The 21,737-nt window shown below is 44.4% G+C and overlaps 1 protein-coding gene across 1 annotated transcript in view; it reads left to right on the top strand.

Annotated features, from left to right (window-relative positions):
• The first annotated feature begins 6,961 nt into the window (after nucleotides 1–6,961).
• zgc:163022 (putative ferric-chelate reductase 1) overlaps nucleotides 6,962–21,737 on the top strand; it is a 37,577-nt gene continuing 22,801 nt past the window's right edge. Inside the window, exons 1-7 of the mRNA XM_070553049.1 lie at nucleotides 6,962–7,330; nucleotides 16,899–17,032; nucleotides 17,706–17,803; nucleotides 17,887–17,992; nucleotides 18,851–19,045; nucleotides 20,643–20,744; nucleotides 20,849–20,993. Coding sequence (XP_070409150.1) covers nucleotides 7,147–7,330; nucleotides 16,899–17,032; nucleotides 17,706–17,803; nucleotides 17,887–17,992; nucleotides 18,851–19,045; nucleotides 20,643–20,744; nucleotides 20,849–20,993 — 964 coding nt within the window. The 5' untranslated portion in view covers nucleotides 6,962–7,146. The remainder of the gene's footprint in view (nucleotides 7,331–16,898; nucleotides 17,033–17,705; nucleotides 17,804–17,886; nucleotides 17,993–18,850; nucleotides 19,046–20,642; nucleotides 20,745–20,848; nucleotides 20,994–21,737) is intronic.

Raw genomic sequence — 21,737 nt, 5'->3', positions numbered from 1 at the left:
CTCAGAAACAAACTAAAACTCAGATCATGGGATTGTCATGTGCCTTCTGAAAAGGAAACACATTCAAATTAAATTTAGTTCTACAAAGCTCCAACTCTCAGAGGAACTGGGGAAGAAGGAAGCGGGGGGGACAGAGGCATGGATACGGGGATGGATCAACTGGTAGACGTGTCCTGAGTATCCACATTACTCAGGTAGAAACAAATATAAAAGATCTTAGGTGTGTTCTTGCTGTGTCTTTCTAAATCCATGCTTTCGTTCTTTTTTAAACACAGAAACAGTTTTGTTTACCTGTTTGTAGCTACAGTTTCGCCGACGGCTGCCGGCTTCTTCAGGCTGACGCTGATGGTGGCGCGTCACTGTAGCTACAAACAGGTAAACAAAACTGTTTCTGTGTTTAAAAAAGAACGAAAGCATGGAAATATAAAAGACTTCTATAGAAGCTGAAACAGATTTTTACTTGAGTGAAAGTATAACTGTGTTGATAAAGTAATGTAAGTATAAGGCCATTAAGGACAGAAGTTGAAACCGTGCCACAGGACTACCACACCTGCCCAAAATCATTTTACCAACAGCCACAATGTCTCTAATGTTACGTGAAAATGTGAATGTTGACGCGTTTGGGACACACCAGGCTACCTGTTTTAGCCACATTTATGCCCACTGCATTTTAGTGCAATGCAGATGCGTTCAAGAACCACATTTGTCCTGCATCCCATCAGCACCCGTTTCATAGAGTGGACGATTTAATGACTAGCTGCCTGTTTTTAATGTAATGATGCAAAAAGTCAAGCTTCAAAGGCTGTTTTTTTAGCATTTTTGTTGTAATGTAAATATGGAAATCCAGCAGCTACATGCACAGGACAAAATGAATGAATGAATGAATGAATGAATGAATGAATGAATGAATGGTCCTGGCTGGACTGTGACGTGGTTTGTTTCAGGCACAGAGCTGAATTAATTGCGTACGAATCAATACAATTCCAGAATGGTAGATGTTTAAAATCGTTATCAACCTCCACATGCCGTAAATCATCCGGTAGGTTTTTTGTCTTTATGTTTTTTGAACAATGAGCCAAAATAAAATGGGAGTAATGAAGCTATTTTTAAAATGTAAAGAGTATTTAGATAATTACTCCAGTGAAGTATACCAAAAAGTTCTACTTGTATTTGTACCCCTTTACAGAGGGGGGGAGAGAGAGATGGATGGGATGGATCAAGGGGGACCATGACCCACAGCGTGTGGGTGACTTCTTCAGTAATCAAAACCAGTTCTCACCAGTGTTAGGGATGTTACTTTTAAAAGTAATTAGTTATAGTTACTGATTACTTTGTCAAATAAGTAACTTGGTTACTTACCGAGTTACAAGTAAAAAGTAACTAATTACCAAGAAAAATAAATATCTTGTTTATGTGTTTTCTGTTTTTTTTTTATGAAGCGGACCCCAGGAAGAATAGTTTTCACTATGATTAAGACTAATGAGGATTCTCAAATAAACAAATAAACAAAAACTTTGGGTGGTTTTTCATCATCCCCCTAAATGCAATTGTACCAACAGCATTAAACTACCAGTTTCCTGGAAATAACATTACAGTTATGAGCTTTCTCCTCTGATGCTCAGAGGATAACAGTTTGTGACCCAATGCATTGTGGGAAAATTTGCTGTCCCAAGTCTGCAGAAGGATACATTGATGCATTATCGATACAATTGGCAACACATCCAGAGCTTTGCACGACCTTGACATGATGTGTACTTGGGATCGGTACAGTACTTGGGTCATTGCTGATGAGGTATCACATTGACGTGAGTACACAAGTTTACACAAGTGCGCATATTGAGAAGCGGCCAAATATGGCACTTTGAACAGACCTGTTCTCCGCTACATTATGGCAACAAGCGCCTCATTATGCTACGGTTTTAAAAGATGACTTGAAATACAAAGTAAAAGTCTAGTTTTTCCCTTAAATAGCAAAACAACAATGAATACATTTTATTTGTATCACATGTGGTCAACTTTTTTCAAAATGTCAATGAAACAGATATTTAGGCAGCACTGCTAGTGGGTTAGCTTGTTAGCCTTTTGAGGTATCGTGAAGTGCGTTTGAAAAGAAAGAGTCAAACATAACAACTTTTATTGGTCACTCACATTTAAAACATTTATTTCTGTGTTTTCATGTTTTAAAATGTAGTTATTTTAATTTTCATGGTCGGGATACAGGCTTGGAGTCAAGTGGGTGTCAACTGCAGCTACAGAGTCTATAAAGGGTCAAATCTTGTCCATGCGGTTTCCGTGTAACAACAACATCAGATCCTCTTATCCCGCCTAGAGCATGACGTTGGCATCTGAGGCTCAGTGTTGCAGTGGTTTAAGTCCTACCTGTCAGACAGGACTTTTACTGTAAATATGGGGCAGTGTTGTTCGTCTCCAGCGAAACTTAGTTGTGGTGTCCCTCAAGGTTCAGTTTTGGGCCCGCTCTTGTTCTCACTGTATATGTTGCCCCTTTCATAAGCATGGCGTCTCATACCACTTCTTTGCGGACGATGTGCAGATGTATGTCCCACTACATTCTCGAAGGCCATCGTTTGATAAATTGCTGAATTGTCTAAAAGACGTTAAAAACTGGTTACAATTTAAGCTTCTTTCTTTAAATGACAAAAAAAAAAACTAAAATTGTGGTTTTTGGGGACCCTGGGCTGTTGCACGGTGTAAACAGTGTATTTGGCCCTTTAGAATCGTTTTGCGTGTCTCAGGCAAGAAATCTGGGTTTTTTTCATTAATGGCCATTTTAAGCTTGATAAACAGATAAGTTCTGTGGCCCGGAGTGTGTTCTTTCATTTGCGTGTTCTTAGTAAAGTCAAGCCCTATTTACCAGTTAAAGATTTTGAAAAGGTTATACACTTGCTAATCATGTTGAGACTCAAGTACTGCAACTCTCTTTATCATGGACTGGAGCAGTCATCAATTCACCGCTTGCAGGAGGCTCAAGCTTGGTTTATGCTTGACGCATTTACATTCCGCTTGGTGATGCGGCTCGCGGCTGGAACGCGCTTCACAACTTGCAGCGTTTATGGTTCATGCGGCTTGTCTCTGCGGTGAGCCAATATTCTCCCAAACTGAACGGGGCAGCATGGAGCTCTACAGCATGCATCCAACACTACACCATAGTAGAAGTAAAAATGACTGTTGTTTACAACATGGCATTCCAGCGTCCTCGTCTTTTCCGACAGTGCAAGCTATTTCTCTCTAAGAATTATTGACAACATGTTGATCACGGTGATCTTTGAGAGCTGAATCATACAAATGTCTGTATTTACGACCCAGTCCGCCATGTTTTTCCGCGTCTGACTGTCCGCGTGGTTAGAAAATTTCCTAGGTGCGCGGTGCGGAAATTTTGGGCCGTGCGGAGGCGGGGTGGAGGGGCGTGGTTGTTAAAATGACGCAACTTTTCCGCGCGGAGCCGTGCGGGCCTCGCGGACGTGTCAAGCATAAACCAACCTTCAGAAAGCGGCAGCTCGCTTGCTGACAGGTCGGAGGCGCAGGGATCACATAACACCAGTCTTACAAGCTCTTCACTGGCTTGAAAAGCTACTGCTCTGTTTTAAGGCACTACACAATTTGGCCCCTCCTTATCTGTCGGAACTCTTAAACACTCATGTCCCCAAAAGAAACTTGCGATCATCATCTCTACCTCTTTTATCTGTTCCCCAGTCTAGGCTGAAGTCGAGAGGCAACAGAGCTTTTTCTGTGACCGCTCCCAAGCTCTGGAACAGCCTTCCCCTACAGATTAGGTCTGTTAACAGCCTTTCTGCCTTTAAGTCTCTTTTAAAAACCTAACTTTTTACCCTTGCTTTTAACTGATTTCATCGTTAATTTATTTTACATAGGGTCTACTGGATGTTTCTCAGTGTTTTATCATATTATTTTTACTGCTTGTCTGTGTACAGCACTTTGTGCAATCTCTGATTGTTGGAAATGTGCTATATAAATAAACTTGACATTGACATAGACATTGACAAGCACGTGAATGTGACCATGTAAGGAAGTTATAACCATAGTCAGTTGATTCCTCTTTGTTGGAGGCGGATCTCAGAGTCAGTTTGTCTGTGAATGTCACGTTGTGATGAGTAACGAGGTAAATAAAGGCTGGAAAATCCTAAATTTAACAAAACACAAAAGTAACTGATCAGAAACAACAAAAGAAAACAGATAAACAGGTGGCAGGCGTCCAAACCCAAACTATGTATCTAAATGGAAACACCCACTAACAGATGATGGAGTAGAAGATCTTTCTAGAATTAAGATGGGCTCTACTGACTTATCACCTCCCAACATTAAACTCTTCTCTGTGTTGATGGTCTGGTCTGTTGAAATGTTCAGACAGAAACCGGTCCTGCTTCAGTTACTGATGGAATGATGGTAGCTGTTTGTGTTGAGCGTTTCAGGTGTTCAGGGGGAGTGCTTTGTGAGTATCAACTATTACATTACACAATACCTGGCACTGTGAGACGGTGGGGGCTAGACCTTCATCAGCTGTAGGGCCAACACGGGTCAGGTCAATGGTCAAACCCAATTGCATTTTCTTTCATTTGAGCGCCTGAAATGAGAATATCTGCTGGTGTCTGATTAAAAACTCTCATTGATTGTTCCTGAATTCTGATGGCTGCGTTAAACCTCACCACGCCCAGAGCCCGGAGGGAAATCCCCGCTGCAGCTGAACTGTCGTTGTTTCCAGCCAGAGGAAACTCCACCCTCCTGCTCCCTGGTAACATGACACAGCAAAACGAATCGGCGAGACTCGGGCCTGAGTCACGCCAACTCGTTTGCTCTGTATCTCTCAAACAAAACACAGAAGTCTAAAGAAAACCCTGTTTTGTGACTAAATGAAATGTGCTATGTCTCATGGTGGAAACGTGGTTCTGGCTCTCCTCCAAACAAATGCTCAGCCTTCAGCTCAGATACAAAGGCACGCAGTTGATTTTCATGTTTTTAATTAGAAATTATTTTTACTAGATTCAAATCAGTCGATTACATTTCCAGCCTGTTGAGCTAATAAAAACAGAAATTATTTACATTTTCCTTTTTTCTGCCTCATGAAGAAAATGCAGTCTGGGCTAAAGCTATCCAGAAGTAGCCCAGCAAGCCATCCTATAAGGGTCTGGCCTCGATCCATAGACAGATCTCAGCAGTGGGGCAAAATCTATGGTTGCCTCTCAAACCGTCTCCTCGTGCTCTTTGATAAACACGACGTACTCACCGCTGCACGTCAGTTGTCCTAACCCTAACCCACACACTGATCTACTAGTTTTATTTTCCAGGGTGTCCTGTCCATGTCATCCTATGTTCCATGTCCCGTCTCCCTTGTCTCCCCAGCATTTGTTTTAGTTCTCCATGTCTCACAGTGAGTCTTATTTTCTCCATTACTTTACATTATCTCCCCCTCCCAGTTTTCTAGTTGTTTTTTCCTTGTGTGACCTTCACCTTTGACCCCTGTGTTCTCTTAGATGTGTTCCTGCCCCCTTAGATTTATTCATTCAGCCCTATTTTTTATAATTTCCCCTACACATAGATTTCTTATTTGGTTCATGGTTTAGCTTGTTCTCCCAGCCTTTTTAGTTCAGGGTTAGGGTTAAATCCAGTCTCGTGTTTTACTTCGGTCCTTAGTCATCTGTTGCTGTATTCTTTTAGAATAAAGTGTCTTATTGTTTTACCTGGTTCAGCCTTCTTGTGTTTCTCCCTTCCCTCAGATAACTAGTCACACCTGCAGCCCATAATCATCACACCTGCTCCACTGTCATTATATTCACTCCCTTGTCTATTTGAACCCAGCTGCCTGCGTTTTGGGTCCTGCTACAACATACTGAGGCCCTGTCCACACGTAGACGGGGATCTGCCAAAACGTAGATATTTTTCTACGTTTTGGCCTGTCATCCACACGAAAACGGAGTTTTTTCACACGAAAATGGATCTTTTTAAAAACTCCGGCCAAAGTGAAGATCTGCATTTTCTCCGTTTTGGGTGTCTGCGTGTGGACGGACAAAACCGGAGTTTTAAGATCCGCAACGTCACTTTCCGTGACAAAAAATGGTGACATCATGTGTGCGACCTGTGTTTACACTAGCCGACAGCATGGATGCCCTCAGAGCTGCGCTCGCTTTATCAATTGTCCAAGCGCTTTCTGCTTGTTTGTTTTTGCAAGCGGAATTACTGCTCCTTGCAGAAGACCACAGACGAAGGACGAGGTCAAGAACGGGGGAAGTACTGCCGCCTACAGGTCTGGCATGTCCTTAACAACGTATTTATCCGGGTACGTGTGGACAGAGTTTTTTTTTAAACGAGGTGGTGTGGATGCAAGTTTTTGGAGGGGCGGATATTCGTTTAAAAAAACAGCTACATGTGGACTGGGCCTAAGTGCTGTTTAATGAGCCACTGGATCAGATTTTACTACTGATGATGTCTTCAATTTGAACCTGATTTTGATGTTTTGTTATGAGATTGTTCTTTATAAGTAAAAAAGATGGAAATGTGCTCAGGATAATTTAGATGTGCTGACTCCTTCTGTAAAGTGTTAGCAGGTGACTTGGCAGCAAACGTCAGCCAGAGCTAGACACTTGAATTTCTTACCTCTCAGTTTTCTAAGCAATGGGACGGGGACAAGAAGAAGAAGAAAATATCATTTCTATAGCGCCTCTCAAGATAGAAATCACGAGGCGCTTCACAAAAACAAAAAATGTAAAAATATAAAAAAGAATTTAGAAAATTGTTAAAAATATATTTAAAATGAGCAAAAAATAGACAAATGTGATTAAAAAATGTTAAGAAAGAAAGAGAGTGAATAGGAAAGAGGGAAATCAGTGGATCCTGAGGAAGGTGGAATAGGTGGGGAGAGCAGAATAAAGAGAGAGTGGTGATGAAGGTCATACAAAAGCCAGCTTGAACAAGTGAGTCTTCAGCTGCTTTTTAAAGTAGACAGCTGAGTCCACTGATCTCAGACACAGCAAGTCTCAATCGTGGGTCTTCTGTTACACCACGCCCCCTTCTGCTTTTGTTGGGAGTGGCAACACCTTGTTTAGTTCAGCTGAACAAGAACAGGTGATCTGTTAGCCACTTGCTGTCAGCTGAATCAGTTAGCATCCCACCTTTGTGATGGATCTCAGGGGATTGCTGCTGGTTTGTGCTGTCTCTAGGGTCTGGGGTTACCCCTCGGGTAAAGTTACAGGCAGCTGTTCAGACTTGACACCGCAGCACTCCAGGCTGGCACGGACTACTCAATCACCTTATACGGTCACTACGGACAAAAGCAGCTATGGACTCGGAGAACAAGTGACAGGTAAGTTAGGAGCTGATGTAGACTAGAGCTTTGGAGTAAATGTTGGGGGGGCTATAGAACCAAAATCAGTAGTGAAACCTTCTAATGGACAATGATCCATCTTCATCAGTATATCACACAAACCTGATATGATCTGTCTAAAGGCTACCAGAATATGTCTGTAGTCTTTTTGCTTCCAGGTAAACAAATAGGTAAAGGAAAGTGTGTGTGTGTGTGTGTGTGTGTGTGTGTGTGTGTGTGTGTGTGTGTGTGTGTGTGTGTGTGTGTGTGTGTGTGTTAGTTAGCACAAGCCCTGCTATGAAATAAAGCCATTCTGCATGTGTAGTGATAAAACTGATCAGGAGCGCCGGAGCTGAAAAAACCTGTAGGATCTCAAACTGGGAAACAAAGGACAGCATGTCTGCTGAGAGGGAGGTAAACTACATACAAAGCCAACTGAAATGACAATGACCAGAGGTGTGGACTAAAGTCACATGACTTGGACTTGAGTCTGACTCAAGTCATTATTTTAATGACTTCTGACTTGACTTGATAAAATCTATAAAGACTTTCGACTTGACTCGGACTTGAACGCCAATGACTTGGGACTTGAATCAACTTGCATCTGTTGACTTGATGATGACTTGAGCACATTTGATATTTTAGCACAAAAATGGCTCGACATGGACAAAAATCATAAATGATTCTTGGTTCTGGGTTTGATTTACTGCTAAATGCATCAATACTTTGTTTATAATCAGTTTCAGTTTCTGCTTGTTTGGGCAAATAAATGAAGCTTTAAGAAACTTTATTTCTGGTATTTATTTGTTATCATTGTTGTAGCATCATGAATGTCCTGTTTATGACCTAAAGGTCATGATCTGCTGTGTCTATTCGAGCAGAGACATAAAGTCTCCGACAGCCTAATCTAAATAAGATAGTGGCCAAGGTCTTTCATGCACTCTGCTCATCTGAACTGCTTTACCTTTGTTACCAAGACGAAGATGAAGAACTATTTCGATAAATACATAATCAATAACTTTGTTAATTACCAATAATAATGTGAGCCCAATGTTCCATCAATCTGTGAAATGACTATGTTATTACTTATCCTGTGATCAGTGGTATTTTACAAGTTATTATAATCCTGGACATTTGCACTAGACACTAATGACACGTAATGCTAAAGCCACATGACACATTTCCTTTTGTCTGACCCAATCAGAACCTTCACATTCTGGCTAGGCGTGGTTATCTGTGGTGTTTGTATAAACCCTCTTTTGCTCCATCAGGGGACTCCATTGTCCTGCTGGGGGACTTCAATGCTCACGTGGGCAATGACAGCTTGACCTGGAGGGGTGTGATTGGGAGGAACGGCCCACCTGATCAGAACTCGAGCGGTGTTTTGTTATTGGACTTCTGTGCAAGCCGCAGTTTGGCCATAACGAACACCATGTTCGAACATAAGGATGCCCACCGGTACACTTGGTACCAGGGCAGCCTAGGTCACAGGTCGATGATAGATTTTGTAGTCGTATCATCTGACCTGCGACCGTATGTTTTGGACACCCGAGTGAAGAGAGGGGCGGAGCTGTCAACTGATCACCACCTGGTGGTGAGTTGGATCAGATGGCAAGGGAACATGCCGCGTAGACCTGGCAGACCCAAACGCATAGTGAGGGTCTGCTGGGAACGCCTGGCAGAAGAACCTGTCAAGACGGTCTTCAACTCCCACCTCCGGCAGAGCTTTGACCACGTCCCGAGAGCAGTGGGGGACATTGAGTCCGAGTGGGCCTTGTTCCACTCTGCGATTGTCGAGGCGGCTGTTGCTAGCTGTGGCCGTAAGGTGGCCGGTGCCAGTCGTGGTGGCAACCCCCGTACCCGCTGGTGGACACCAGAGGTTCGGGGAGCCGTCAGGCTGAAGAAGGAGGCCTACAGGGCGTGGCTGGTCTGTGGGTCTCCGGAGGCAGCAGACAGGTACCGGATAGCCAAGCGGGGTGCAGCAGTGGCAGTTGCCGAGGCAAAATCTCGGGCGTGGGAGGAGTTTGGTGAGGCCATGGAGAAAGACTATCGATCGGCTCCAAAGAGGTTCTGGCAAACTGTCCGGCGCCTCAGGAGAGGAAGGCAGCAACTCGCTCACACTGTTTACAGTGGGGATGGGGAGCTGCTGACGTCAACTGAGGCTATAGTCGGACGGTGGAAGGAATACTTTGAGGAGCTCCTCAATCCCACCAATGCGCATTCCGAGGAGGAACCAGAGCTGGGAGGCCTGGGGATGGACTGTCCGATCTCGGGGGCAGAAGTTGCTGAGGTAGTCAAACAACTACACAGCGGCGGAGCCCCGGGGGCGGATGAGGTTCGTCCTGGGTATCTCAAGGCTATGGATGTTGTAGGGCTGTCATGGTTGACACGTCTCTACAACATTGCGTGGTCATCGGGGGCAGTTCCTAGGGAGTGGCAGACCGGGGTGGTGGTCCCCATCTTTAAGAAGGGTGACCTGAGGGTGTGTTCCAACTATAGGGGGATCACACTCCTCAGCCTCCCTGGAAAGGTCTACTCCAAGGTACTGGAGAGGAGGGTCCGATCGATAGTTGAATCTCAGATAGAGGAGGAGCAATGTGGTTTTCGTCCTGGCCGTGGAACTGTGGACCAGCTCTATACCCTTGCAAGGGTGATGGAGGGGGCATGGGAGTTTGCCCAACCAATCCACATGTGCTTTGTGGATTTGGAGAAGGCTTATGACCGTGTCCCCAGGGGCACCCTGTGGGGGACGCTCCAGGAGTATGGGGTGGGTGGCTTTCTGTTAAGGGCCATTCAGTCCCTTTACCAGAGGAGCGTGAGTTTGGTCCGCATAGCCGGTAGTAAGTCGGACCTGTTCCCAGTGAGGGTTGGACTCCGCCAGGGCTGCCCTTTGTCACCGGTTCTGTTCATCACTTTTATGGACAGAATTTCTAGACGCAGCCGTGGTGTGGAGTGTGTCGAGTTTGGTGGCAGGAGAATCTCGTCTCTGCTTTTTGCGGATGATGTGGTCCTCCTAGCTTCATCCAGCTCTGACCTTCAGCTCTTGCTGGGTAGGTTCGCGGCCGAATGTGAAGCGGCTGGGATGAGGATCAGCACCTCCAAATCTGAGACCATGGTTCTCGACCGGAAAAGGGTGGCTTGCCACCTCCGAGTCGGGGGAGAGGTCCTACCTCAAGTGGAGGAGTTTAAGTATCTCGGGGTCTTGTTCACGAGTGAGGGTAGGAGGGATCGGGAGATCGACAGGCGGATTGGTTCGGCATCTGCAGTGATGCGGACGCTGAGCCGATCTGTCGTGGGGAAGAGGGAGCTGAGCCAGAAAGCCAGGCTCTCGATTTACCGGTCGATCTACGTCCCAATCCTCACCTATGGTCATGAGCTTTGGGTAATGACCGAAAGAACGAGATCGCGGATACAAGCGGCCGAAATGAGTTTCCTCCGTAGGGTGGCCGGGCTCAGCCTTAGAGATAGGGTGAGGAGCTCGGACATTCGGGAGGGACTCGGAGTAGAACCGCTGCTCCTCCGGATCGAAAGGAGCCAGTTGAGGTGGTTTGGGCATCTGGTCAGGATGCCTCCTGGACGCCTCCCTGGGGAGGTGTTTCGGGCATGTCCTGCCGGCAGAAGGCCCCCGGGTCGACCCAGGACACGTTGGAGAAGTTACATCTCCAATCTGGTCCGGGAACGCCTTGGGGTCCTGCCGGAGGAGCTGGTGGACAAGGCCGGGGAGAGGACGGCCTGGAGCTCCCTAGTTGGGATGCTGCCCCCGCGACCCGGACCCGGATAAGCGGAGGAAGACGAGACGAGACGAGCCTCTTTTGCTTGTCAAATTCTGATTTGCCAGTAAACCAAAATATGACAATTATAAAAACTATCCCACGCCACCTTTTCTTTAGTTCAAAGCGTTCTAGAGAGGTCTTGGACCGGCCATCCGGACTTCCTCTTCAGCCATAAAGAACCTCAGACAAGCTGGATAAAATCTGTTGCAAGTGACAACTGACCGCAACAGTTCCTTCAGAATAAAAGCTGAACCTCATGACCCCTTCAGGGTCTCGCTGAACCCCCATGATAACCTGCCGTGACCTGGAAGCATTCCAAGACTAGTTTGGTCGGCAGTGCTGCTTTTCTACCGGCTTCGGTTCAAAGGAGGGTCCAAGAGGACCTTGACATTCTGGATCTAATCTGAGGCTTCCCCTGGGGTACGTAGACAGACAGATGGTGTTTCATGTGTGTTATAAATCTCCTACTAAAGTTTAGAGCGAAACATTCACTCCCACTCAGAACTAACTGCTTCTCTGGATCCGCTGGTTCTGAATAACATCCCACACACACACACACACACTATCATCATTTCACGTCTCACTCCACCTTAGTTCCATCAGTCCACCGAGTGTTTAAGTTAGTCTTGTTTAAATTGTGTAGAAATAAATTTCTTAACTATTTTAAACCTGACTCTCTTTCCTTGGAGTTAATACGAAGTGTCGCTTAATCCCTGCAATAAAAAGTTCCGATCTCCTCGTCGTCGTCGTCGTCGTCTTCCTCCGCTTATCCGGGTCCGGGTCGCGGGGGCAGCATCCCAATTAGGGAGCTCCAGGCCGTCCTCTCCCCGGCCTTGTCCACCAGCTCCTCCGGCAGGACCCCAAGGCGTTCCCGGACCAGATTGGAGATGTAACCTCTCCAACGTGTCCTGGGTCGACCCGGGGGCCTTCTGCCGGCAGGACATGCCCGAAACACCTCCCCGGGGAGGCGTCCAGGAGGCATCCTGACCAGATGCCCAAACCACCTCAACTGGCTCCTTTCGATCCAGAGGAGCAGCGGTTCTACTCCGAGTCCCTCCCGAATGTCCGAGCTCCTCACCCTATCTCTAAGGCTGAGCCCGGCCACCCTACGGAGGAAACTCATTTCGGCCGCTTGTATCCGCGATCTCGTTCTTTCGGTCATTACCCAAAGCTCATGACCATAGGTGAGGATTGGGACGTAGATCGACCGGTAAATCGAGAGCCTGGCTTTCTGGCTCAGCTCCCTCTTCCCCACGACAGATCGGCTCAGCGTCCGCATCACTGCAGACGCCGAACCAATCCGCCTGTCGATCTCCCGATCCCTCCTACCCTCACTCGTGAACAAGACCCCGAGATACTTAAACTCCTCCACTTGAGGTAGGACCTCTCCCCCGACCCGGAGGTGGCAAGCCACCCTTTTCCGGTCGAGAACCATGGTCTCAGATTTGGAGGTGCTGATCCTCATCCCAGCCGCTTCACATTCGGCCGCGAACCTACCCAGCAAGAGCTGAAGGTCAGAGCTGGATGAAGCTAGGAGAACCACATCATCCGCAAAAAGCAGAGACGAGATTCTCCTGCCACCAAACTCGACACACTCCACACCACGGCTGCGTCTAGAAATTCTGTCCATAAAAGTGATGAACAGAACCGGTGACAAAGGGCAGCCCTGGCGGAGTCCAACCCTCACTGGGAACAGGTCCGACTTACTACCGGCTATGCGGACCAAACTCACGCTCCTCTGGTAAAGGGACTGAATGGCCCTTAACAGAAAGCCACCCACCCCATACTCCTGGAGCGTCCCCCACAGGGTGCCCCTGGGGACACGGTCATAAGCCTTCTCCAAATCCACAAAGCACATGTGGATTGGTTGGGCAAACTCCCATGCCCCCTCCATCACCCTTGCAAGGGTATAGAGCTGGTCCACAGTTCCACGGCCAGGACGAAACAACTAAATAAAGTTCCGATCTTCTGATTAAAATATTCAAAGATCCATCAGATTGATATTTCATATTTCTATGGAATCTCACATTTTATGGTTCATGGCTCACATCTCATTCTTTACATTGTCATTAAATTGAAGTTGGACAGATGACTTGATTATGACTTGAAAATTCAAGGTTAACAACTTGGACTTGACTTTGACTTCCACATCATTGACTTTGGACCCGACTTGGACTTGACTGGAAAGACTTGTGACTTGGTCACACCTCTGGCAATGGCTCAGAATAAAAACAACTGATAAAGCATCAAAGAACAGTGAGAAAGGATTGCAACAAACTCCTCTGATTTAAACTCCACTTCTTCATATTCAGGGACTTCCTTTGCTTCCTAAACAGTCCCAGTCAGATTTGGTCTCCGTGATTATAGATGTTAAAGTGAACCGATTTGGGCTTTGAAATGACTAACACTTCACATCATCTGTTTCTTCTTCTGACTGGTACTATTTAGGCTTTCCTCTTTACTGCAATGGCAGTTTGACAGTGAGCTTTATAAACAGAAAAGTGTATATGAGGCTAGCTGACGCTTTGGTGGTTCTGGTCACACTGGCTAAGGCTCAGCTTGTCTCCATTTTTGTCTGTTCTTGCTTCAAACCCTTCAAAAGTTTAGGACACACCTGGTCTTCATGTCCTACCTAACCCTCACACTGAGTTAATGTTCTAGAGTAAACACTGAAATAAAGATGAAACTTTTTTTATCAGTATTAACAAAATGTTCTGTACATTGATGTCTATTGTCTCCTTCTGCAAACCTGCAGGAGCCTATTTCTGTCCAGAACTTCACTCAGCTGCTGAAGCTGCAGCTGTTGGTACACAGACAGCAAAGATGTTACTTTTAGTTTTTGTGATACAGGTAGAAATTTGCATCTACTTTCTGTCTAGTCTCACAACTCGTCAACGAAAGCACCCGCACATCTTGCCATGTTGTAGTCACCAAAGAGCGATTTTAGCTGGTCAGCATCTTGTTTTCATTATGAGAAAAATGGACATCATACAAAATCTAATTGTCATCGTTAAAGTGACAGTATGTAGTTTCCCTGGCAATAGCGGGCAATAGACACTCAAATCATTGCAAGCAAGCAGTATTTTTAGCTCTTTTCCATTGCCAGGCCTGGAACTGCCTAGTCTGGCTATTTTTGGACCGGTATGCTCCGGTACGGGTACGGAATTTTCAGACGAGTGTTTCGACCGCAGTTTGGGCGATCACATCAGCAGGCGGGATTAAACAAACCATCATACGTTATTTTAACAGTTGTGAAACTATTCAGCATTTCTGTGCTGCAACATCTGGTCTACAGAGCTAAAGACAAAAACAAAATGCTTACCACAGCCTCCACATGCGATTCCAGAGTGCAGTCGCTAAGTACAGAAGCCTGCCTTGCTGCCTCAGCTACAAATAGCATCCAGCTAGTAGTAACTCCGCGTATTTCTCCCATCCGAAAAACAAATCCACTCCAGCTGTTTCTGTCCTTAACTATTAACTATATCTGGCTTTAATTTCTTCATCTTGGCCCGACACTGAGCCGACGTCTGCTCTGATCCTTCAGCTGCCATCCGATTCGTCTAGCTCCTCCTGCAGACTTTCACGATGACAGTGAGAAATGTATGGAACTCTGAAGGTGACCAACGCTTGCTGCTACTTGCTGTAATTTTTTCACATTTATGTACAGCTAATGAAAATACAAACAACGGAATTCCATTTGTTTTCCTTGATGCAAGTAGTGACATATTTCTGTCACCCAATCAGTGGGCTGTGTTGTTGCTCCACCCTAACAGAACCACTCCAGGAATTTCTAGACCTTCAGCAGAACAGAGCCCAAAAAATCGTGTGACTGGTGCGGTCCGGGTCGGTTGACTGGATTGGTTGTGCAATCGGAACAGAAAAAATTGCAACCCGATCCTTCCCATTCCATGTCAGTTTGGGCGATGGAAAAGGCCTGTTTGTGTTCAAGGAAGACCTTACCAACTGATGGCCATTAGGGTGAAAAATCCTTGGGAGTGGAACCTTCAGCCAAATAACAAGAACATCAGATTCCCTTTCATCGCTTGCGATGAGTAAAAGAACGTTTATTATTGGTGAAAGTTTTGTGACCATTTGTTAAAAATCAGTAAATGTATTCTGTCCTCACTGGCTTCCGTAGAAAGAAACATGGCATCCAATATGGTGTCACCCAGAAACTTAGACCTGCTACCATGTATTTTAGACTGGATTTCTATGGTGTTATGAAACTGCCAATATTTTTCAAAAACAGGGTACATTTTAAATCATTTACAACATTATTTCCATTGATATTTCCAGAGATTAATGGTAAAAACTACACATTGTCACGTTAACGAAAACAACAGTGTTGAACTTCTGTAGACAGGGCTGTTGGCCATCAGATTCTCCAGCCGGGAGGGATCAAACATTCACAGAGCAGAGCATGTGCCCTATGTCTCTCTCTGAGTAGTTTTTCATGAGAAAAATGCTCACTGGCTTGAATATTCTGCCTCCTGTTACTTAAAAGCCTGCTGCTGCAGATGTGTCTAATTCAGTTGCTTCTAAACAGTACAGGATGAAGATGTACACAGATAAAAGATGCCTGTTGCGAGTGGGAGAGTGTTTGTGTTCAGGAACCGACACATTCTTTACGCATCCTAAAATGGTTTGCTCTGCGAATGTATACAAGGTAGTGGAAAATGGCTTGCTTCATGCCTGACTTGTTCATTCCTGCTATGACTCCAGACTTATGCATGTGGATTCACCTGCTGTGGTTCAGCAGAACACTCCTGCTGAGATTCCTCGTGTTTGTGTAAGACCACCACCATGCTGCTTTCAGGATTATGTGACATAATCTTTATGAGAGTGGCTTATAAAACTTAAAGACCATTGTAAAAATTTTAATTATGTTTGCTTTGTGCTTGCTTAGTGTAAAAAGTTAGTATGTAGCCTACATTTTTTCATTTCCAGTGGTGCCACTTCATTACTTCAGGGCTTGTTTGTACAGACGCGACACGGGTTTGGTTGTCTCTGTGTCCCTTTGGACTACAGATCTCTGTCCAGTGTCCCCGCACTGCTGGAGATAGACACCACCCTAATGGAGAAAAGTAAGGAAATAAAAGTAAGGAAATAAAAGTAAGGGAACCAGGTGGGATGGCCCCGCCCCACAGTTGAACCCTGCATCGCAGGTAGACTTTACAGTAGAAATGTGATTCAGAGTTTAGATGGGACACAGGAAGTAGCACTTTAAATGACTGAACTGGTGTTGAATTACCTTTGATGGGTTTTACACTATCCCAGCTTAAAGTGGGGAAGGTTTACTTAATAGATGATGATGTCACTCTGACATAGAAACATTTCACATCTATTGCTAACAAACTCTCCTTCATCCCACAACCTTTTTAGTACAAATGAGGTTCTCCATATAAACATTGGTATGTGAGTCATCTTCAATCTGCTGTGTCCTCTGTAGGACTGATGGTGTCCACTCAGATACCCTCAGAGTCCAAAGTCTCCAAGTTTCCATTAAGTTAAATCTGATCTCGGAATTTTCTCCTCCAAACAGGAAGTGATGGTTGTTCTTTTAACTTGTTATATCTCCAACCAAAAACATAGAAAGGCAACAATCAGAACCTTCAGTGGACACTCTGTTTTTGAGCTTTCGCTTTTCTTAAGTTAAAATAATCATTGAAAGTGTCACAGACCTGAAGACTGTCATTCATGTAAGACCAAACATGACATCACTGATTGTTCTGCTTTATGTTTTTACCTTTGCTTGTGTGATTTTTGCCTCTAACCTGAGTTTGTTTATTTCTTAGTTTATCTCAAGACCTCAGGGACCCCATTTACTGGTTTCCTGTTGGAAGCCAGAGAAGCTGGAAGCTCAACTCCAGTGGGTTCTTTTGTTGCGACACCATCAAATACTCAAGGCCTCACGTGTAGCCAGAGATCTGTAAGTATCACGTCACAACTCAGCTGGTTCAGCTATACTCCACTGGGTTAAGTGTTCCCCGTGGTCATGAGGAGGGGTGTCTTTCTGTGGGTGAGCGGCCACAATCATTCTGACATCATATGACCACCCAGAATGTTTCAGATATCACTGAAGCAGATCCAGCTCTTTAAGTGGGTTGGTATACAGTCCCTGTACTTTTAGTTTTAATACATTTAATAATTATCAAGAGAAAATAACACAATAAACAGAAAATCACAAAATTAAGACCCGCCCACAAAAACAACACCAATATTCACTGTCATTCAGAGGAGAATAATTTCATATATCAACCAGAATGAAGATAGCAGTCAGCATACACTTTTACACCTTGCACCTGTGTACATGCTTGATAAAAATAACAAAAAAAATAATAAATCAAAAAGACCTCAAAACCTTTTAGTTTCTTTTCAGATATGTGAGGAAAGTTGACCATTATAAAAGTAATAGGCAACAAGGTCACACCCTCAACCCTAACCCCCAAAAGAAATAAAAGTGGGCCGATCATAATTCCTATCACAACTATACTCACAAATACCTTCCCCAAACAGTTTTAACCACACCATGTGGATTAAGGTAGCCTCCGACGAGTTGCACAAATCAGTAATAACCAATTTATGTGTGTCTGTGTGTGAAGAATTCAGCTTTATCACACACATCCGCCTCCTCGAAGACTATCATCCAGGCCACGTGGCAATCAGACCCATCACAGAATACAAACTCCATCCAGTTCCAGTGAGCTTGACTTAAATTACATTTTATTCTCACAATGACCTAATGGGTAAACTCTAACAGTGTCATGGTTTATCTCCTGGCAGCGCCTCCTTTGTACAGAGTTACAATACCTTTTGGGTTGATGTGAAAAGTCCGGTCCTCAGCCGTTCGGGCACTTCTGGATCTTCTACCGGTGCCACATCAACTACTGTGAGTAATCAGACACAATTTTAACTTTAACAGCTAGAGAAAAAGATTTTTCTTGTTTTGCCATAGTAATGAACTTTAGTAACTTTAACTATACATCTATGTTTACCTGACCACACGTGGGTAGTAACTGGTTACATTTACCCAGTTACATTTACTTGAGGAACTTTAAAAATGGTCTCTTTAAGAGTAGCTTCAATACACTGTATCTTTAACTTTTGAGTAATATAATTATAAAGTATCTCTACTCTTACTAGAGTACAATCTTTGGCTACTCCACCCACCTCTGTACATGAAGCATTCACATCAAGTTCTTAGTTTAAACTTTGGTATACCAGAGATCTTCCACCAGCTGTACTTAACTTCTGTAGGACTGAGGGTGTCCAAAGAGTCCACACTCTCATTGGGTTCCATTATATCAGAACTTATTCTCCATCAGGAGGTGAATGCTGTTTTTAACTCCTCATACCTCCTCTATCAAACCCAGTGGAAACACCGACAGCCCATGAGGGACCATCGCAGTCTTCTGCTGCTCACAGTTCAACAAGTTGCTCTAAGCACTTCTAGTTTTCCCCGAGCCCCCTTTCATTTGAGGACCTCTTTTTAGTCTGATTTCCTGTCCGACCTCCTTAGAACTCTGAGAGGGTCCTATACAAATACAGGCCATTAAACATGTGGACATGAGTAGTGTCTACATAGACTTTTTTTTTAAAGTCTTTGTTTCCTTGAAGAGAGATTGCAGGAAAAGGCAGTTTATTTTTCTTAGTCTGTGTTTTCCATGCAGAGTTGCTGGCTGAGAACCAGATTATAGTATGTTGTTGTGGACACATAACCTGTTTATTTCTTTTGTTTATTTTGTAGAACACTATCTCCAGTGCAAACTGCGGAGTGACCAAGAGTTGCTTCAGTCAGCCTTCAGGATGTGATCCTTCAAGCAATTCTCAGTGTTTCTTCATGTCAGCCATGCCACTGACTCCTAGTTCTGGCATCCGCTATGAACTCACAGGCCCTACTAGTGGATATGTTGCTTTTGGATTCTCCGATGACCAAATGATGGTAATGTGAACTAAATACAAAATGTCAAAGTAAAAACTAGAAAGCAGAATCATCAGTTTATTGTGGTGGAAAGGTTTAATGTCAAATTCACCATTTCTGTCAAAAAATTAGTTGTGGTCAGCAGGATGATTGAATGCATTGGGAGTTGTTTTCTGTGGGGAAAAGTGCCATCCGACTCCTGTTTTTTTTTTGGGGGGGGGGGTCAAAGGAAAACAGCAGAATTGTGTTTTATTCATTAGTATTCGTCACTAAGGGACTTTAAGGAGTTTGACATTTCATGCTTGTGATTGTCCCCTCAGGCTAAATTCGTAACTGCAGCTTCAATAGTAAGCTTGTGCATGGGGCGCGCATGCTGTACGTGCGCACTCCTGAACGAAAACAGCAGCTAAGTCTGTCCTGTACTGGTGCAATTTACAGGTTTAGACTGTTCAACACAATTCTAATAAATTACACAAACAATGTACTCTGATGTAAAGTAGACACGCTAGACAAGTAAATCTGCAGTCTCCAGCTCTTTCCCATCTTTCTTGCCCACAGGGAGCCTAAGTCTCCTCCCTTTCCGGTCGGGTTGTGGGTCCCTGGAAGAATGTTGTTATCAGAACTCTCGTTTTCGGAGAAGCGTTAGTTCTGCGTGGGAGCGAATTTTTTTGCTCTAAACTACAGTCGGAGTTTCAAAACCACATTCAGACGCTATCTTGCCGTTCTACATACCCTTGTGGAGACCTCCATTGTAGATTCAGAATGCCAGGTCCTCGGACCCCCCTTTGGTACCGGAGCTGGTGAAACAGCGTACGGTATGACAGACTAGTCTTGGGATTGCCTCCAGGTAAGCAGCAGGTGTTTGGCAGCATCAGCGGGACCCTGAAGGGTCAGTGAGTTCAATTTTTAATCCGAAGGAGCGTTGCGTCAGGTGTGGCTTGCAACAGGTTTTATTTTCCAGCTTGTCAAGGTTCTTTGTGGTTAAAAAGTTACGAGTGGCCGGCTCGAAACTCTAGAACGTTTGAAATGAGTTAAGGGTGACGTGGGAATTAGTTTTATGATTCAGATGTTTTAATTTATGGTCGAATCAGAATTTGACAACAAAATAAACACCGCACAGACCACACCACGCGTCAGAAAGGAAAGCTGTGATTGGAGAGACGAAAGGAATGTGTCATGTGATTTTAACATTACTTGCGATAGGAGTGCCTAGTGCTTCTGTACCAAGTTAATTCTTATACAAAACTACTGATTACAGTATTATAATATCAAGTAATTAATATTGTCATTTCACAGATTGATTTAACATTGAGCTTCACATGATTATTTGGACTAACAAAGTTATTTGATTATTATTTAATAGAGTTCTTCTGATCTTCTCTTGAGCTGTAGGGAGAGGCAAATAGCTAGTTAAAACAGTTTAGATGCAGAGGCATCAAAGGCCTTGAGCAAATATCTCAAGGAGATTAGTTCTTCATGAGGAGAGAGGCCAAAATGACCTTTAGGTGGAAAACAGTTCCTTCATGACATTACACTAGATAATATAATATAAGACAATAGATGGATGGATCTTAATAAAATAAAACCACCATTTAGTTTGAAATGTGTCTTTCCTCAGGGGAATGATGATATTTACATCTGTACCTTGGACAACAGTGGAATGGCAACAGTTCAACATGCATATTCAACAGGACATACAATGCCAACAAGTCTTCCTCTGGTAAACTCCATTTTCTACCATTCAGCATGCACGTTTCCCACCACACTGAAACATCCATTATGTAATGTGTGGGTAAAACACTTGATCAATGTTGTGTCCAACAGGGCAATGTAACTGGGGTAACAGCATCAATACAGAATGGGGTGATTGGCTGCTCCTTTACCTCCACAAATGCCATCTCTACCCAAAGGGCTTCTGGCCTAAGCTCTACTTACTACATCCTATTTGTTGATGGACCCAGCACCAATGGTAATGAATTATACTTTTGAATGTAATAAGAACGCCTTTATTATGGAGGCTGCCAAAAAATTTTTCAAGCAGAAATCCAAAGGTTGTTTTATCCAGGAGAACCCTCTGGAGGCTGACATCAGACGTTTGGCTGTTCTCAATTCCCACATTTACTGCTGAAAGCAATGCCTCTCTTTCGTGAATGTGCACATCTTGCTGGCCAACAGAGCTATTAATTTTTTCTTTTTAAAGATTTTAATATCCACCTGTATGGCGTCAGATGGGTGCCAAAACCCGTGTACGCGGAATACGCGTGCAAGGGTCCACATCGCTCATGCGAACGGGACTCGCGCATGGAAGTTAGAACCTCTCGAGTGAAAATATACATGAAGAGAGGTCATTTGTACACTGAGAGGGAGCAAACTGTGTCTGTGAGCGCACAAGGATGTGCACAAGTGACAAACTTGTGTGTGCGCGTTGGCCAACGAGCACACGGCAGAGGAAAACATGCGTGCAGCAGCCTCACTGCGCGCTCGGTTTCTGATTCTGCTCACTCGGTTGTTGGGAGTTTTGGCACTCTGGAGGCGTGGCCTGTGGATCTTTTCTGTCCTCTAATTGGTAAGTTTTTTTCCCTCCTTACCCTCCACCTCAATGGCCCATTGACTTCCTCTCAGAGCACAATGGCGGTAGCGGAACAACAAATTTGATTCAGTCTTCAGAAAGAACTGTCATAGCTCAGCTGGTAGAGCTGATGACTTTCAATTG

The sequence above is a fragment of the Nothobranchius furzeri genome, chromosome 7 (genome assembly GCF_043380555.1).
Source record: "Nothobranchius furzeri strain GRZ-AD chromosome 7, NfurGRZ-RIMD1, whole genome shotgun sequence".
Lineage (NCBI taxonomy): Eukaryota > Metazoa > Chordata > Actinopteri > Cyprinodontiformes > Nothobranchiidae > Nothobranchius > Nothobranchius furzeri.
This window is presented reverse-complemented; position numbering and strand designations above follow the sequence as displayed.